This window comes from Hypanus sabinus, chromosome 6, assembly GCF_030144855.1.
Source record: "Hypanus sabinus isolate sHypSab1 chromosome 6, sHypSab1.hap1, whole genome shotgun sequence".
Lineage (NCBI taxonomy): Eukaryota > Metazoa > Chordata > Chondrichthyes > Myliobatiformes > Dasyatidae > Hypanus > Hypanus sabinus.
This window is the reverse complement of record NC_082711.1, coordinates 115,010,530-115,027,670: the sequence shown is the minus strand read 5'-3', so window position 1 is coordinate 115,027,670 and position 17,141 is coordinate 115,010,530. Positions and strand designations below refer to the sequence as shown.

General features: G+C 44.0%; 1 protein-coding gene across 5 annotated transcripts in view; it reads left to right on the top strand.

Annotated features, from left to right (window-relative positions):
- The window catches only part of LOC132395769 (AT-rich interactive domain-containing protein 2-like), a 334,560-nt gene extending 326,941 nt beyond the window's left edge, over positions 1 to 7,619 (top strand). For all 5 annotated transcript variants that reach the window (XM_059972775.1, XM_059972773.1, XM_059972776.1 and 2 more), the window contains 3 exons: positions 1,058 to 1,181; positions 4,203 to 4,294; positions 4,603 to 7,619. In XM_059972775.1, coding sequence (XP_059828758.1) covers positions 1,058 to 1,181; positions 4,203 to 4,294; positions 4,603 to 4,735 — 349 coding nt within the window. In that variant the 3' untranslated portion in view covers positions 4,736 to 7,619. The remainder of the gene's footprint in view (positions 1 to 1,057; positions 1,182 to 4,202; positions 4,295 to 4,602) is intronic.
- The last annotated feature ends 9,522 nt before the right edge of the window (positions 7,620 to 17,141 follow it).

Below are 17,141 nucleotides of genomic sequence, written 5' to 3'. Positions count from 1 at the left end.
CTGAAATTTGTCTTAACCCACAAATAATCACAAAATGAAGAACAACCATGGAACCAACCCATTCAAAGAAAATCATCAACCCCCCCATGTACAAAAAAATCATGCAAACAGCAAAAAAAATACAGAATATAAAACACAAAATCAAAAGGCATATTTCAGTTAAGTTCAGTTCTGTATTCATTATCTGCAGGCTGCCCCGATTCAAAAATCGCCCAAAAGTAGTAACAGAAAAAGAGTGACCAGAATTAGAATACATCAATTAAACCTTCCCTCAGGAGCAGCGAGCGCAAGAGACCGCCACATGCAGAGCAAGGGACTGGTAAACAGCACTTGCTCTCTTCACCCACCTTGATGGGGTCATCTGCCTTGGTGCCTTAATCAGTGAGGTCGGTGAGAGGGGGAGTCGATTGTGGTCCACGCCCCTTCTGGCTACCTAGCCTCTGTGCCGCACACTTTGGTTGCAGACTTGGGAACGGTCTCAGAGACAACAACATGCCAGATCGCCCGATCAGCCTGAAATCACATCATTATACTAATTAAATGAGAATGTAGAGTTGAAGTTCTTAACAGATCAACCATGGCCATATTGAACGGCAGAGTGGGCTTGAGGTCCGGGGGAACTAATTCATATATCCACAAATCTTATTAAGCCTGCAAGCAAATTTATACTTTTTTGAACATTTGTAATTTAATACCAGAGATCAAAATGTTGAACAACTTATAGTGATGTCATTTATGCAGACTAGATTTGGTGCTTGTGGCCCTTGTAATGGATCTTAAGCTGCACACAAAGATGTTGAATTGTGTAACACGAGTTTATTTCAGGACTTGTTTATTGCTCAGAATAAAGTTATTAGTCTTTGGTGACACCTCATTTCTTAGTTTACTACTTTATTGGGTTGTTAAACGTCTTAGTCCATATGAACCAGTTACACTTCTTTGGATGAAATGCTGATTGCTATTTATATATAACTCATAGTTGTCTTTGAATTAATAATGCAATTCAAAATATATTTAAGTTCCATTCATTAATCTATTTCACTATTTTGTTATTCAGGCAATCTCCATCAGAGATTACATCTTCAACACCCAAGACTCACAAAGCCTTGGCTAACCATCCCAGTGCTGCCCTCATGGCCCTAAGGAAAGGCTCCCGCAACCTTATTTTTAGGAATTACTTGGTAAGTGATCTGCTCAAACATTTTCTGGAAGGGAAAGCGTTTTATCTTAAATTAAATACTTCTAAATACCTGATTAACATAATTTGAATAATCAAAGTCAGACAGTAATGTATTCAGATTTTCCTCAAGGGTTTGAGCCCATAAAATATTGGCCAATACTTCAGTGTCCTGATGTAAGGATTACGGGGCCTTCTAAGTGAGATGCTAAGAGGAAGTCAGAAAGAAAATATGAAAGATCCCACCAAGGAAATCAGCAACTTGTGCAAACATCTGAATTAACATTCCTTTCCGAACTAACAAATGATTGTGCAGATGCTGAAAATCCAGAACAACACACACAGAATGGTGGAGGAGCTCACCAGGTCAGACAGCATCTATGGAAACAGTTAACCTTTCAGGCTGAGACTCCTCATCAGGACTGGAAAGGAAGAGGGAAGAAGCCAGAATAAGGAGGTGGGGGAGGGGAAGGAGCGGAGACTGGCAGGTGAGAGGTGAAACCAGGTTAAGGAGAAGATTGGTAGGTGGATGAGGAGGAATGAAGTCAGAAGCTGGGAGATGATAGGTGGGAAAGGTAAAGGGCTGAAAGCAGAAGGAATCTCAGAAGAGGACAGTGGACTATGGTGCTCGATGAGGTGGTTCCCTTATTGATGCTGGGTTTCACCAAAGTAGAGAAAACCACACTGTGAGCACCATATACAGTAGATGACCCCAACAGGCTTGTAGGTGAAGTGTTGCCTCGCGTAGAGGAACTGTATGGCGCCCTGAATGGTGGTGAGGGAGGAAGTGAAAAGGCAGGTGTAGTTCTTGTCCCGCTTGCATGGATGTGCCAGGAGGGATACCAGTGGGGAGGGATGAGTGGATAAGGGAATCATGTAAAGAAAAATCCCTATGGATAAAATGAGGGGGAGGGAAAGATGTTTTTAGTGATAGGATCCTGTTGCAGATGGCAGAAGTTATGGAGAATGGTGTGCTGGATGTGGAAGCTCGTGAGATTTAAGTCAGGAAAAGGAGAACCTCTGTCCCTGATAATGGTGGTGGAAAGATGTGGTGAGGATGAATGTCACGGAAATGGCGGAAATGTGGGTGAAGGTAGCATTGATCGTAGAGGAAAGGAAACCCTGTCTTTTGAAGGAGGAGGACATCTCAGATGTTCTGATTCAGGTAATGGTGGTTTTTTAACATGTGGGATGCTCCGTACACACAAGGGGAGATTTCCCATTGGCCACCCATTTTAATTCTACATCGCATTCCCATTCTGACATGGGCTCCTTTACTGCCAGGTTGAGGCCACTCAAGATAAAGGAACAATATCTTGTATTCCATCTTGGTAGCCTCCAACTGGAAACTGTGAAGATCAATTTCTTTAACCTAATAATTTCTCCCATCCCCTTCTCTTTTTTCCCCATTCCCCATTCTGACCCCCTTTTCACCTCTTCTCATTTGCTCTCCCTTTTTCATTCTTCCATGGCCTTCTGTCCTCTTCTATAATATTGCCCCCTTCTCCAGCCCTGTAACTCTTTCGCCTATCAACTTCCCAGCTCTTTTTTTCACCCCTCCCCCTCCTGGTTTCACTTATCACCTCGTGTTTCTTCCTGCATTCCCCCAGCTTTTAAATCTACTCATTTTTTGTCTCCAGTCCTGCTGAAGGGTTTCAGCCCAAAATGTCGACTGTACACCTTTCCATGGAAGCTACCTGGCCTGCTGAGGTCCTCCAGCATTTTGTGTGTGCTGCAGTCATGTACAGTCGGCCCTCCTTATCCGCAAATTCTGCATGCGCAAATTCAACGAATCGCGAAAACCCGGAAGTGCTCTTCCAGCACATGTTGTTCGAGCATGTACAGACTTTTTTTCTTGTCATTATTCCCTAAACAACACATAGCATTTACATTGTATTAGGTATTATAAGTAATCTAGAAATGATTTAAAGTATACGGAGGATGTGCGTGGATTATCGTGGATTGGGATCGAAAAAAAATCAGAGTTCTCTTACTAAGTAAGTTGGAACAGGTACATCTGGTATTATTTAGTGTCAGTTAGTCAAACGTTTGTCTTCGTATATAGTATATATTTTACCTTTCTATGCATATAAAACACTTAAGAACGTATGTTTCAGCGCCGGGCTCGGGAATGGAAGTTCCTGAGTTCGATCCAGTGACAGATCGCTCCTGAGTGCACTTTCCACCATGCCAGGTTGATGTGGAGGATCAAAAACCCAAAACCCAATAATTAAACCACTGCGTTGCTTAGTAATAATTGTAGCTTTCATCGGGGCAGGGCCTTTCTCACTTTATCCTTTAAAATTGTTCTGACCGTTGACCAATGTAGCCTAACGCTTTTCCAATGACCGATGGCATTTCACTTCTTTCCGATCACTTTATTATTTCCACTGTATTTTCCATCGTGATCATCGTGAACAGAAACACTGAGGATTCAGAGGTCCGCCGCCAGGTCCTAATGTCCACTGCACTGAGACCGGCTAAATAAGGTCTGGGGTTCCACTGGGTCCTAAGGTCCACTGCATTGAGACAGGTTGAATAAGAGACTTGAGCATCTGCAAATTTTGGTATCCGCGAAGGGTCCCGGAACCAATCCCTCGCAGATAAGGAGGGCTGACTGTATCTTGTTATTTCTACTTAGTAATTGGTACTTAGCAATATGGATGTTGGTGAGGACAAGGTTTGAATTCAACTGACTGAATAGGGGTCAGTGCCTGCCCTAGACCATTCCTTGTAAAGTCATTAATAATTCATGAGAAGAGGAGACAACTAAGGAAGTAGCATGTGAAACACGGATAGGCAAATAACCACACTCTTTGTATCATAACCTATTCTTGTGTTGTATTGGAGAATAGGTCTAGAGTTTTGCCTTTTCAGTGACTGCTAATTTTCATGTATGCTTTTGGAATTTAGACAAGAGTATGGGTGTGAACATGATACCCTGCTAGGGAAAGGTCTGTTTCCCTCCATATTCTATTAGGTGATTAACTTCCTGAATTTTCATGATCGTTCTGTTCATTGACAGGATGAGAAGGAAGGACCGATTGTGAAGCATATTCGTTTGACCTCTGCCTTAATCTTGAAGAATATTGCAAGATACTCTGAGCTTGGGCGAATGTAAGATACAGTTTTCCTCTTTAAAAAAGAACAGTAATCTTTTTCTAAGGATGATTATTTGCATAAAATTGTGAAATTCAATTCCTTCCAGCTAGCACTGAAGTAAGAACAGTAGCTTTTCTGAGTATTCAAATACATAATCCATTTGTTTTGACTTTTTACTAACTCAACCATTTTGTGTTTATTTTTTTAAGTAAAGCACATTTCAAGATTTGCGGGAATAACATTTATGTGCAAAAAGTAGAGATATCAGTTTTATATTCTGCTGATGAGCAATAGATGTAAAACAAATTTGCTTCCCACCTCAGGTTGCTAAAGCGTCATGAGAACCACCTCTCTGTACTGGCCATCAGTGGTATGGAGGCTTCCACTGCACTTGCTAAATGCCTTTATGAACTAAACTCGCAAGAACAATCAGAACCAGCAGAAAGCAAACGCTGACAAGAAATGGACATCGTAAAAATCTAGCAACAGTAAACAAGGGCCAAAGGAGGAAATGTAATTATTGTGCAGATGAAGAACTGGAACCTTGCTGTCTACATTTTGTACCCGGTTGCTATAACGTGAAGCTAAAAGGACTGATCTTTATAAATTATTGGTTTGCGGGAAAGTCCCTGTTTTGCCAGAAAACAGAATTTCCTGTATCACCTTGAACTGTCATCTCGCTGCAGGCATTTCTGTCAGAACAGAAGGTTTTATGACACCTGAAGAAGTGATCAATCTAAAATAGGAACAATAACCTGATCACTTGTATGCACGCACATAAAAAACCTGGACAGAAAAACTGCTAGGTACTGTTTCCAGGCACTTGTAAAACTGTGCAGTCAGTCTAGGTACCTGCAACCTGCCCCTAGGAGCCTACAGATATTCTTCTGAGAGATTTGAGATTTGAAAACAAAATACCCAAGAATGTTTGTCCGTATATTTATATAAAAAATCTCAGTTATATTTCATTTCTTCGTACTTCTTTCAAAATGTTACAAATTTGTTGCTCTTAAGAGCATTACCCTCTAGTGTTCCTACTTAGTAGGTTTCATTTGCCCTGAAATCCTGCAAGACGGCCACTGGCTAATGGTCTCAAGTTGTGCCAAGAGCTATGGCCCCTTAGATTCTTGCTGGAATAGAATTTCATACATTGAGATGTCTGGATACAGCTTTGCATTTAATGTTTACGGTTTTAAAAACTGCACAACACTTGAGGTTTTCCCACTTTGTTCCCTATTTGAAGTGGAGCATTTCCAATTATTTATTGTCTATAACTACCACAGATTTGATGTTCCCATTTCAATCTTGTAAATATTTGTGAATATCAAAGAATGCCTACGTACCATTGCAGGAGAACGAAGGGTGGAGCAGTGCAACTTTGCAAGGAGTGAAATCTGGGTGAGCGCTAGAATTGAACCTGGAACAGCCTCAGGTCAAAGATGTGAGGTGTCATTCATTCATCCATATGAAGTGGCATTTTATCAGTTGCAGTGTGAATTTTGTGCCACTAGATGTCACCAGCATTCTTTTTTTTAAACCAAAATGCAACTGAAACAGTTAACAAATCTTACCTTATGGAAGTAAACCACGAGTGCAACAAATTTCCCACTGCAGTCGATGCTAGTTATTTGGGACACCAGGGTGATATTTAATCTTCCTATTTATCAAAAATATTTTGTTTCTAAAGGGACAATCAGTACAGATCAAACTGCACGGAATGTGCTTGAGGAAAATATACCTAAAGAAAATTTGTGCCCCAACCCTTGTCCTCTATTAATGGCATGAATTTGATTTTGTTTTGATGGCACCTTTTTGTTTGGTCAGCTCGTATTCATTACACCTCCGGCTACTATGAAGAGCAAGCGCCTACCTAGAATCAAAGGATCTAAATTTTTGTATGTTATCTGCCACATGTATGTAAAAGCATATACATAAGACACTGCAAACAGTGTGGAACTTTGTACATAACTTCACAAAGGTACTGATGCTGTATAATAAGATTGGCACAGTTTTGTGCAGCTGTGGTTTTTGTATTATACACCATGTAAAGCTTTTGCTTGTTATGAAATAATATATCACATCATTTTTCTATAAAAGGTAAAAATTCCAAAAGAATTTTAAAAACGATCTGTTATAGCATTTTTCCTGAGATAGGGCCCATTTTAGAAAACCTTTAGTCGCAGCACAACCTTCAAAACTTGTATAGGATTTTTTTTTAATTTGTAAATGTATTTAAATACATGATGTTTTATACAGCTTTATTTTCACCTGTTATATTTGTAATTTGTGTAGGTGTGATAGTTCCCTTGTTATTCCTTTGTTCTGTTTTTTACCCGTGACATATTAAAGTGTTTTTTAGTGTACAGTATAGTGCCTCTGCTTTTGGTACAATGTGATTATCCTGCCTATGGCCGGTTTGTGTTCCCTTGGTTTCTTTGTGTGCCTCACCACTGATGATCCTGAAATGTTTGGGTGCAGAAGGATAATTAAATACATAATTAAATGTAACTACACACTACTCATAGAATTTCATTTTGCTCAACAGTTTAAATCTGTAAGGATCAGCTGTTCACAGACCAGCAGTTGAGTTTGACAATGTTAATCAAAATTCTCTGATCTCATCCATTTAGTGAATCAGGGTTCTGCAAATAGCTTTGTCGTCCTGAACAAGTGACGATACTCTGATACTATTAGTAGCATCTTGGCAAAGTGTACATGAAAGGTGTTGAGGACCACATCATGCTCAGCTACCTTCCTGAGTACGAGCTTGCAAAAATTCTGTCTAGCCTAGACTTGAGAAAGAAACCTTACAGAACTAAATCCTGACAATGACTTGAATGCCATTTAGAATGTGGAGTGATAGGGGAAAGGATGAGGAAAAGGGAGAGAGCATTTCTCTAGTACAGGGCAATCTCACAATTATTAATTTCCCAGAATGAGCATCACTGTGCAGCACACACTGCAGAAACCAAAATATTCTGAATAAATCCATCCTTGCTTTAAAGCTTTGGAGTTTTTGGAAGGCACTTAGACAGTCCTGAGGTTTGGTTTTCACAAATTGCTTGAGATTTACTCATTCAGTTTATGAGCAACATCTGAAGCCATTGATTAGATTGCCATGTTGTAAAATGTCCCAGATTCCATTATTCTTTGTGTAATTGCAAGAAGTATATAAAAATAATTTAGTATCTCCTAGTACATTCAACAGAACATTCACCAAACTGCAATGCAAAAAAAAACGTTTTTTTAAAGAATGTATTTTAAGATGTATGTGCAGTACTGTTTTTTGTGCACTGTATGATCTAAGTTCTGTTTTACAGTAAAAATATAAAATATGGTACATTTTTGGTCTTCTTTCACAACTTGCTACTTGTTACCTAATTTCAAAGTTTCATGCAGGTAAGAAAATTTCAAACAGAATTTACATAAGTCCCTGGAGTCACAAGAGACTGCAGATGCTGAAATCTGAAGCCAAAAAGCAAGCTACTTGGAAGAGTGTGCTAGTCAGGCAGCATCTTGTATGGGTTAATAATTTTGCCCAGAATGTGGACTATTCCTTTTTGCCATGTATCAAAGTTCAAACTTAATAGCAAACTACATATATTTCACCATATACAACTCTGAGATTCAATTTCTTACGGCATACTCAATAAATCCATAATAGATAATAACCATATTGGTTCAAGAGCCTGATGATTGATGGGGTAATACCTGAACCTGGTGGAGTGGGTCATGAGGCTCCTGTATCTTATTTCTGATGGCAGCAGAAAGAAGAGAGCATAGTCTGAGTGGTGGGGGCCCCTGATGATGGATGCTGCTTTCTTGCAACAACGCATTGTATAAGCTCAGTGGTGGGGAGGGCTATACTTGTAATGGACTGGATCGTATTCACTACTTTGTGTAGGATTTCGCATTCAAGGGCATTAGTGCTTCCATACTAGGCAGTGATGTAACCAGTCAATATACTCTCCACTGCACAGCTGTAGAAGCTTGTCAAAGTTCTGGATGTCATGCCGAATCTCCACAAACTCATAAGGAAGTAGAGGCACTGCCAAGCTTTCTTCGTAATTGTACTTGTGCGCTGGGCCCAGAACACTGAGGAAGTTGAAGTTGCTGATCCTTTCCACTTCTGATCGTCCAGTGATTGCTGGATTGGGGACCTCTGATTTCCTCCTCCTCAAGTTCATAATCGGCTCCTTGGTGTTGCTGACATTGAATAAGAGGTTGTTGTTATGGTACCACTCAGCCAGATTTTCAGTCTCCTTCCAATGTGCTGATTTGTCACCATCTTGGATTTGGCCTACAACAGCAAACTTGAATATGGCATTGGAGCTGTACTTAGCCACATAATCATGAGTGGAGGAGGTGTTGCTGCCAATCTGAACTGATGGGTCTGCAAATGAGGCAATTGAGGATCCAATTGCATAAGGAGGTATTGAGACTAAGTTCTTGAAGCTTATTGATTAGTTTTCAGGAGATGATGGTTTTGAATGCTGAGCTGTAGTCAGAGCAACCTGATGTATGCATCTTTGCTGTCCAGATGTTCCAGGGTTGAGTGAGGAGCTAATGAGACATCATCTGCTGTGCACATACTGCTTCAGGAAGCAAATGGGAGCAGATCCAAGTCACTTATCAGGCAGTAGTTGACGTGTTTTGTCATCAACCTCTCATAACACCATCGCTGTAGATGTAAGTGCTACTGGATGATAGTCACCGAGACAGGTTACCACATTCTTCTTGGGCACCGGCATAATTGAAGCAGTTAGGTGTCTCAGATTGCTGAAGCAAGAAGTTAAAGATCTCAGTGAAAACTCCAGCCAGTTAATCAGCACAGGTTTTTAGCACTTGGTCAGGTACCCTGTCTGGGCTGGATGCTTTTCGTGGGTTCACCCTCCTGAAGGCTGCTTGCACGTTGGCGTCAGAGACTGAAGTCACTGGATCATCAGGGGATGTAGGAGTTGTGATGGTTCCTCCAGGTTTTGTTGGTCAAAGCAGGCATTGCAGGCTGCTGGAAGCAAAGCCCTGTAGTCACTTGATTTATACTAATAAGAGATGATAGTATTCGAGCCTTACCGCAATTGTTGAGCATCCTCTTTTGATTCAAGTTTTGTCCAGAATTGCCACTTTACCCATGAGATTGCTTTCCAGAGATTGTAACTGGATTACTTGTAGTTTTCATGGTCAGGCTAGAATGCCTCTGATCTGGCCCTCAGCAGGTTGTGACTCTCATGGTTCATCCAGTGCTTCTGGTTGGGGAAGAGTGAATGATCTGGTGGAGACACACTTGTCTATAAAGTCTGTGACGACCATGGTATATTCATTCAGATGCACAGATGAATCCTCAAACACAGACCAGTTTTGTTCAAATACCTGCTTATTCTGTGTGTGATTATTGTCCAAACACTGTCCCCACTACTGAGGCTGAACTGGTTTGCAATTAATGGATGCATCTACAAATGTTTGGAAGATGACAACCAAAGTATCTGCTATTTCTTCCCTCCCTTGACAATCAAGGATGTATCTGAGCTAGTTCAGGTGACTCGTCCATCGTAAATGTAGGTATATGGTATGTTCTCTTCTAGCTTTTAGCTCGTTCAGAATCTTAATTACTGCTTACTGTGCTGACGCTTCCCTAAGGAAGACTGTTGTAAAGTACCTCAGCTTCCTGCCAACATGAGCAAATTTCCTTCCTGCCCTTTGATTGTCCACCTCTCCTCCTGCAATACTTTCCATACAAGGGAGTCCAAAGGGAAGCTTTGCATTCCCTAGTATGTTTGTTCACAGCCTCTTCTAATGCTTTGTCTTAGTTTCCTTTCACACTCTTCCTCTGAGCTTTCACTAATCACCTGGTATATAATCTTTTCTACTGTCTTTTAGCGTCCATCTCTTAGGTCATCCATGGGGCTGTGGCTTTAATTTCCTTCCCCTTCATAGGAATGTACATAGACTGCTGGTGAAACATGGAGTACAGAAACCGGCCTGTCAGCACACTTGGTCTTTAACTACTACCCCAGGCAACCCATTCCAATATTGCCACTTGCTGTGTTTAAAATAAAACTTGTCCCTAACATTGCCTTTAAACTTATCAATTCTAACCTAAGAAGTATTTCCTGTAGTATTTGACATTTTCTACGCAAAGGAAAAGATTCTGACTTGTATCTCTGTTGCCCAGTTTTACAAACCTTGTTTAGGTATCCCGCCAGCTTCCAGTGCTCTAGGAAGAACAATCCCAAGTTTGTACAACCTTTCCTTACAGCTCATGCCCTCTAATCCAGGCAGCATCCTGGTAATTATTTCCTGCACAGTCTCCATTTCCTTCCTGTAATAAGATAACCAGAAGTGCACACAATACTCCAAGTTCAATCTGATTAAAGCTTAATAAACCTGCAGCACAACTTCTTTACTCTGAGACTCAGTGAATGTAAGCGTGCTGTACACAGTTGTCCCCTCCTGATGCACATGTGCAGCCACCTTCAGTGAACTATGAACTTGGACCCGAAGTTCCCTTTGTACTTCAGTATTATTAAGGAGTCTAACCATTAACTGTATATGTTCTTTCATTTGACCTTTCAAGTTTTATTTTTTATCATTGAAATACAGCGTGCACCACCCTGCAAATGCTGAATTTACCCTAACTTAATAATGGTAATTTACAACAACCAATTAACTATCAACCGGACCCAGAGGAAACCCACACGGTCACAGGGAGGAATACACATTCTTTACAGGCAGTGGTGGGAATTGAACCTAGGTCGCCTGTACTGTAAAGTGTGCTAATCACTACACTACAGTATTTCCCTGGATTAAATTGTATTTGCAACTTCACTGCCCATTACATATAACTGATCAAACTGACAGTCACAGACCCAGTCATCAGCAGTGCACAAAGAGAGTGAGGTGCAGGTTTCAGATTTGGTTGGTATATGGGGCACATTCTCCTTGTGAAGACCTTTGTCTCTTCCAGGTGTTCTGGTTTCTTCCCAAATGGGTTTAGGCTAATTACATAATTGCCCCGAGTGAGTGGGCAAGTGGTAGAATCTGGGGCAGGGGAGAAATTGGTGGCAATGTGGGGAGAATGAAAAAGATTAATTTCAGTTGTATGAAATCAGGTTTGCAGGTTCAGTAAGTAGGCACAGAAGACATTCAAAACTGGTAAGTAAATTAGCTATTTATTTACAGGACAAAACAGATATTAACCATTCAGTAAACCCTTCAAGTGTTGAAATGAATTGACTTTATTACTTGCGTGCTCCAAATACTTGAGTAAAAATCTTTACATCTCCATTCAAATGTGCATTGTGCAATTATAGTAATCTCTAATTAGTATGTACAACAGGATTGTTAATATAACATAGAAATACAGTAGAATCAGCATGAATTAATCAGTCTGATGGCCTGGTGGAAGAAGCTGTCCCAGAGCTAGTCAGTCCTGGCTTTTACACTGTGGTGCTGTTTCCCAGATGGTAGCAGCTGGAACAGTTTGTGGTTGGGGTGACTCAGGTCCCCAATGATCCTTCAGGCCCTCTTTACTTGCCTTTGTAAATGTCCTGAATAGTGAGAAGTTGACATCTACAGATGTGCTGGATTGTCCATACCACTCTACAGAGTCCTGCGATTGAGGGAAGTACAGTTCCCATACCAGGCAGTGATGCAGCCAGTCAGGATGCTCTCAATCATGCCCCTGTAGAAAGTTCTTAAAATTTATAAGGCCATACCAAACTTTAACAGTCTGAGTTGAAAGAGGCACTGTTGTGCTTTTTCACCACACAGCCAGTATGTACAGACCATGAGAGATCGTCAGTGATGTTTATGCCAAGAAACTTTAAGCTGTTCACCCTCTCAACCCCAGATCTATTGATGTCTATAGGAGTTAGCCTGTCTCCATTCCTCTTGCGGTCCACAACCAGCTCCTTTGTTTTTGCGACATTGAGGGAGAGTTTGTTTTCTTGACACCACTGTGTCAGGATGATGATTTCCTCTCTGTAGGCTGCCTCGTTATTATTTGAGATTAGGCCAATCAGTGCAGTGTTGTCAGCAAATTTAGTTAGCAGATTGGAGCTGTGGTTGGCGATACAGTTATGGGTATACAGAGAGTAAAGGAGGGGGCTTAGTACACATCCCTGAGGGGCTCCTGTGTTGAGGGTCTGAGGAGCAGAGGTGAGGGGGCCTGCTCTTACCATCTGCCAGCGAGCTGACAGTAAGTCCAGGATACAGCTGCACAAGGCAGTGAGACACCGCAGCATTCCACCCCCAAAAGATGCAACATTATGATAACAACTGCAGGCTAGAATACACCCTGCAGATTCCCCACTATAGTACACACAGAACATAACACAATCTTACCCAAAATTGTAAGCGTTGTCTGACTGGATCTCCCAGGACATCCCATACGAGGACAAGTGTTGCAAACCTTTTATTCTGCTTCTCTGGTCAGCATAGCTTCACGGCACTGCCACCAGGACCCGGAATGTGTCCAGCATGGTAAGCATACATTGCTTTTTACTTCTGTGTCAGAAGAGGCCCCACATAATTCACTTGCCATACCTGACCAGCTCATATGCCACTTCAAATGCATCCCAAGAGACCCACTGGCCAACCTCTGGGCTCAACCTATTGGCAGCTGGGGCCGCCTGCAGCCGCTGTCCTGGCTTCATCAAATATCAATGCCACCCCTGGAGCTTCTGCCCACTTGCTTGCTCCTTACCCCCTTCCACCTCCTGCATACTGATGGGCACCTACGGTCCTCCTTGGAAAACACTGTGGCTGTCATGATCTGTGTTGCTTGATCGACAGCAGCATTATGTATGGTTTCCTCAGTGTCTCCAGGGGTGTGGACATCTACTTGGCAGACTGTAATCGGGCACCAATGCACATCCTCCCAAGGAGAGGGATGACGTGTGTATCTTCCAGTTAGGCCCACGCCAATGAGGCACCCACTCCGCCGTGCTGTTAGCCAATGCCCAGGGGTTGGTGCAGATCCTCATGGGCTCTGTCTCCTCCCCAAGCGTCAGGGTCATAGCCAGCAGCTCGACCAATTTGCTAGATCCCTCCCGGCCTTCCAGCACTGTTCACTGCCCCGCCAATGGCTAGAGCCACTGGTAAACCAAACTTACAGTCAGGGTGTTGTACGGTTTACCCCGCTGTATGGATGAGGGGCCGGGGGTGTAGTGGTCATTATTCGGGAGAGCCAGGACCTGCTCAGGGAAGTCACTCATCCCACTGGGATCCTTCTCTGCAACGTATTACTTCCAGCTGACAACGCAGGATTGCTAGGCTTGGGGGGAAGTCTGCAGCTCAACTGGCACTTCACTCCATCTAGGGGCCAAGGAGAAGGTCAGCTGCTCATTGGAAGGAGGTCTTTCTTGGGAGACCTGATACAGGGAGCACAGCATCATTGTCAGGTGGGGATGTGTTAATGGCAATACCACAGGAGCCCCACATGGCGCCGTGCCTCCACTTTGGAGGTGAGGACCCGGAGCGGAAGATCTTGCACTTGGCCCGATCTGGTATCTCCTGCAGCCCAGAATGCCATTGTCTGCCGAGGAATATGACATTTCGGCTGGGGCCCTGTATCTTATTGGGGTTGATGTACCTACTCTGTTCTCGAGTGAGGTGACCACCTTATCCAGGGCCTGCAAGAGTGCAGTACATTATCTCTGTTACTGTATTCCCTGCAGGCCTCAGGCAATCTTACCATGTGACACCTTCGACAGACCCCCTTGGGGAAATATCTACCCTTCCTGGTAAAAATGAACTGGTCCTGTGGAGAAGAAGTCATTTGCTAGGCCTGCTACCACGTCCAGGACAGTGGCTGTGAGGAGCAGTGCCTACTTATTTAACTCTGTCATCAATGGCCATGCACCATGTACCAGCCCCCTTCTGCAGTGGCCACAATAGGCTATGGTAGAGGGAGGGTGCAGGACAGGTGACACCCCTCCTCCCGCAACAAGGCCTGCAGAGATTCCCAATCTCCCTGGTGCCTCCTGGGATTTAGTACCAGTGTTATCTACCGTGGGGGGGGGGGGGAGATCACCAAAGGCTCCCTTCCCTCTTGGCCAAACTCACCAGCACCTTTCCTCATTCCACACTGAAAGGTAAAGTAACCCTTATCTGTCAGCATGATGTGCCCCTCAGTAAATTCATGGCCAGGGAGGTTGCCACTGGGTTAGCAATGGGCCCGGGCCTGCAAGGTAGCCTCCCAGGAAGGGAGATGTGAGCCCCTAACCCCTCTATGAGAGTCCCGGGACCTGTCAGCTTTTGGGGTCACCGGGAACGGTGGCGTGCTCGGCACCAGTGCCAACCATCGCTGCTCATTCCCTTTCCCCTGATGTACTGCAGTGGGAATGCAAGGCGTTGGGTCACCCGGCTGGGAAAGGGCCTCCCACTACATCCGCTGGGAGCCCTGACCCCGTCCCTCCGTGAGTGGGTGAAAGAGCCCAACCCCTGCTGCAGATGAAGGTTTGCCAAAGCCTTTTGCAGAGCTTCCAGAGAGAGGAAGCTGGGGAATCTGGCAAAGGGCAGAAGGGAGCCCTTATCAGGAGAGGGCTTGGAGAACGACCCCTCTCCCTTACTGGCCTCCTGACCTCTTCCCTCCACTGTGCCATAAAGGATGGGAGTAGGAACCCAATCCCCTGCTCCCTCGGGACGCCAATTCTGAGCTCCAGCAAAACATTTCCTTACGGATCGTGCAAGGACCTTCTATGGGATCCTCAGGTGGCTGCTTGTCTAACACACTCTCAACTATGGGGTCCTTCCACCAGATAACAGGGCAGTTCCTTTAAATGGGGAGCTACTGCTTTGACTGAATGCAGCTCCATGGTTGAAGTTAACCTGTGACCCTCTGATGGGTCACCAGCACCATCATACACTCCTGTTCCTAAAGCCCCCTGGTGAAGGTCTTCAGTTCCTTCCTCTACTGTGAGGGCTGCAAATCCCACTTGAAGAATGAGGGACACCCAATCTTAACTGTCACTGTTACCCTGCCCTATCACGATTCATTACTTACATAGGAAGCTGGTGGAACTCTCGGCATTGTTCATCCTGTGGTGGGACATCAACCCTCCCCTGGCCCCCCCACCCCCAGGAAACCCTGTTGGACACATTCACTCCAGCACTCTTGTTGCCTAGATCCTCAGTATCCACGTCTGCGTAGGCTCACCTAGCTTCTACCTGTACCTGCCTCCCAACTCTGCCAGTTCCTTAGCAGAGACCTCTCTGATGGTAGTTCTCCCCCAACCCCCACCGTCCCTCTCCCTTATGCTGTTGTGTGGCTGCAGACAGAAGACCCTCATTAAGAGGGGGAAGCCTGAAGATCTCTTGTAATCAAATGTCCCCATCCTATCTACGTGTTGGAGTCACTTCGCCACAGTGTCAGTGCACGGACCTTAATGGGGTCTGGTTGCCAGTTATTCCTGCGGGCAGCCTATAACTGCTGCACCGTTAGATTGCCTCGTGTTACTGATTTACCCAGAGAGCAGCCTCTGGCTGCCCTGTTTCTTTTAGCTGTATTCATGGGTATTCCTGTCAATTAAACTTCAACATTCACTAATCCCTGCAAGTTACAAATACTTCTCTAAAGTGTGCCTTCATGCCGTCTCTCACTGCAGCACCATTCCACTGTTCTCATGGTGCCAGTCGCGATTCCGTGTCCTTTGGTGAGGCCCTGAAGCAAAAAGGATCAGGTACGTTCAGTGGTGTATTTATACTCTACTGGTGCTGTGATGTCATCAGCCAGTGCCATGGCACCAATCAGCAGCCAGTGGGAAGGCTGCAATGCTCCTTGAATGGACCAATCCCTAGCTAGCATCAGGGAGCGGCTTTTGATGAACAGGTAACAATATGGGTTTTGGTATGAATGGGTGCCTAGAGCAAATTGGTAAGGAGAGAGGGAATTTACATCTTGTACTTTACATCTGCGTAATAATTTAACTGAATAAATAGTGCAAGGTAAGGCAAGGCAAGACCCACGCCCATTAAATGCAAGCCTTCTGCTAAGGGGAACACAGGAGTCATGAGGAAGGCACATTAGTGGCTCTGTTTCATTCGGAGTTTGAGGATACTCCTGCAAATTTCTATGCATGTACTTTAGAGAGCATACTGACTGGCTGCATCACAGCCTGGTATGGAGGCAGATAACAAGAGAACCTTGAGGGTTGCAGACTCAGCCCGCTCCATCACAACTTTCCCCAGATCTTCACGAGATGGTGGCATCCATCATTAAGGATTTTCATCATGTCGGACATGCTGCCTCCTTATGACTACCTCCAGGGAGAGGGAACAGGAGCTTGAGGACACACATTCAACATTTCAGAAACAGTTTCTTCCCCTCCGCCATCAGATTTCTGAATGGTGCCCATTACTTATTGTAATTTTTATGCCTTTGGCTGTACTGCTGCTGCAAAACAACACATTTCAGTGATAATAAACCTGATTCTGATTCTGCTCCCATGACCTAGATGACCATGTTGTCAGCTGGATGAGTGTGAGATCCAGGTTTCAGAGCTTGAATATCCTTACACTCCAGCTGCAAGGCTGAGTATTTCATGGGTAGCACACTAGGGTCACATCAGCTTTCTCCCTCATCGGTTCAGGAATGCATGACCATCTAACAGACTAAACAAGAGCAGGCAGGTCATCCAGGAAATACCCAAACATTTCATATTCAGATCTGATTGCTGAGGGGAGTGAGGCTCCCCTGGGGAACCCAACCAGAGCCAAGACCGTAGCACCAGGTTTGGCTTATTTGTACAGCAAGGGAGGAGAAGGATCAAGAGAGCAATTGTCACAGAGGTTTCCACAGAGAGGGCAGCTGCTAGTCAGTTCTGCAAATGCAGATATGATTCATTGCTCCAGGCAGTGGAGG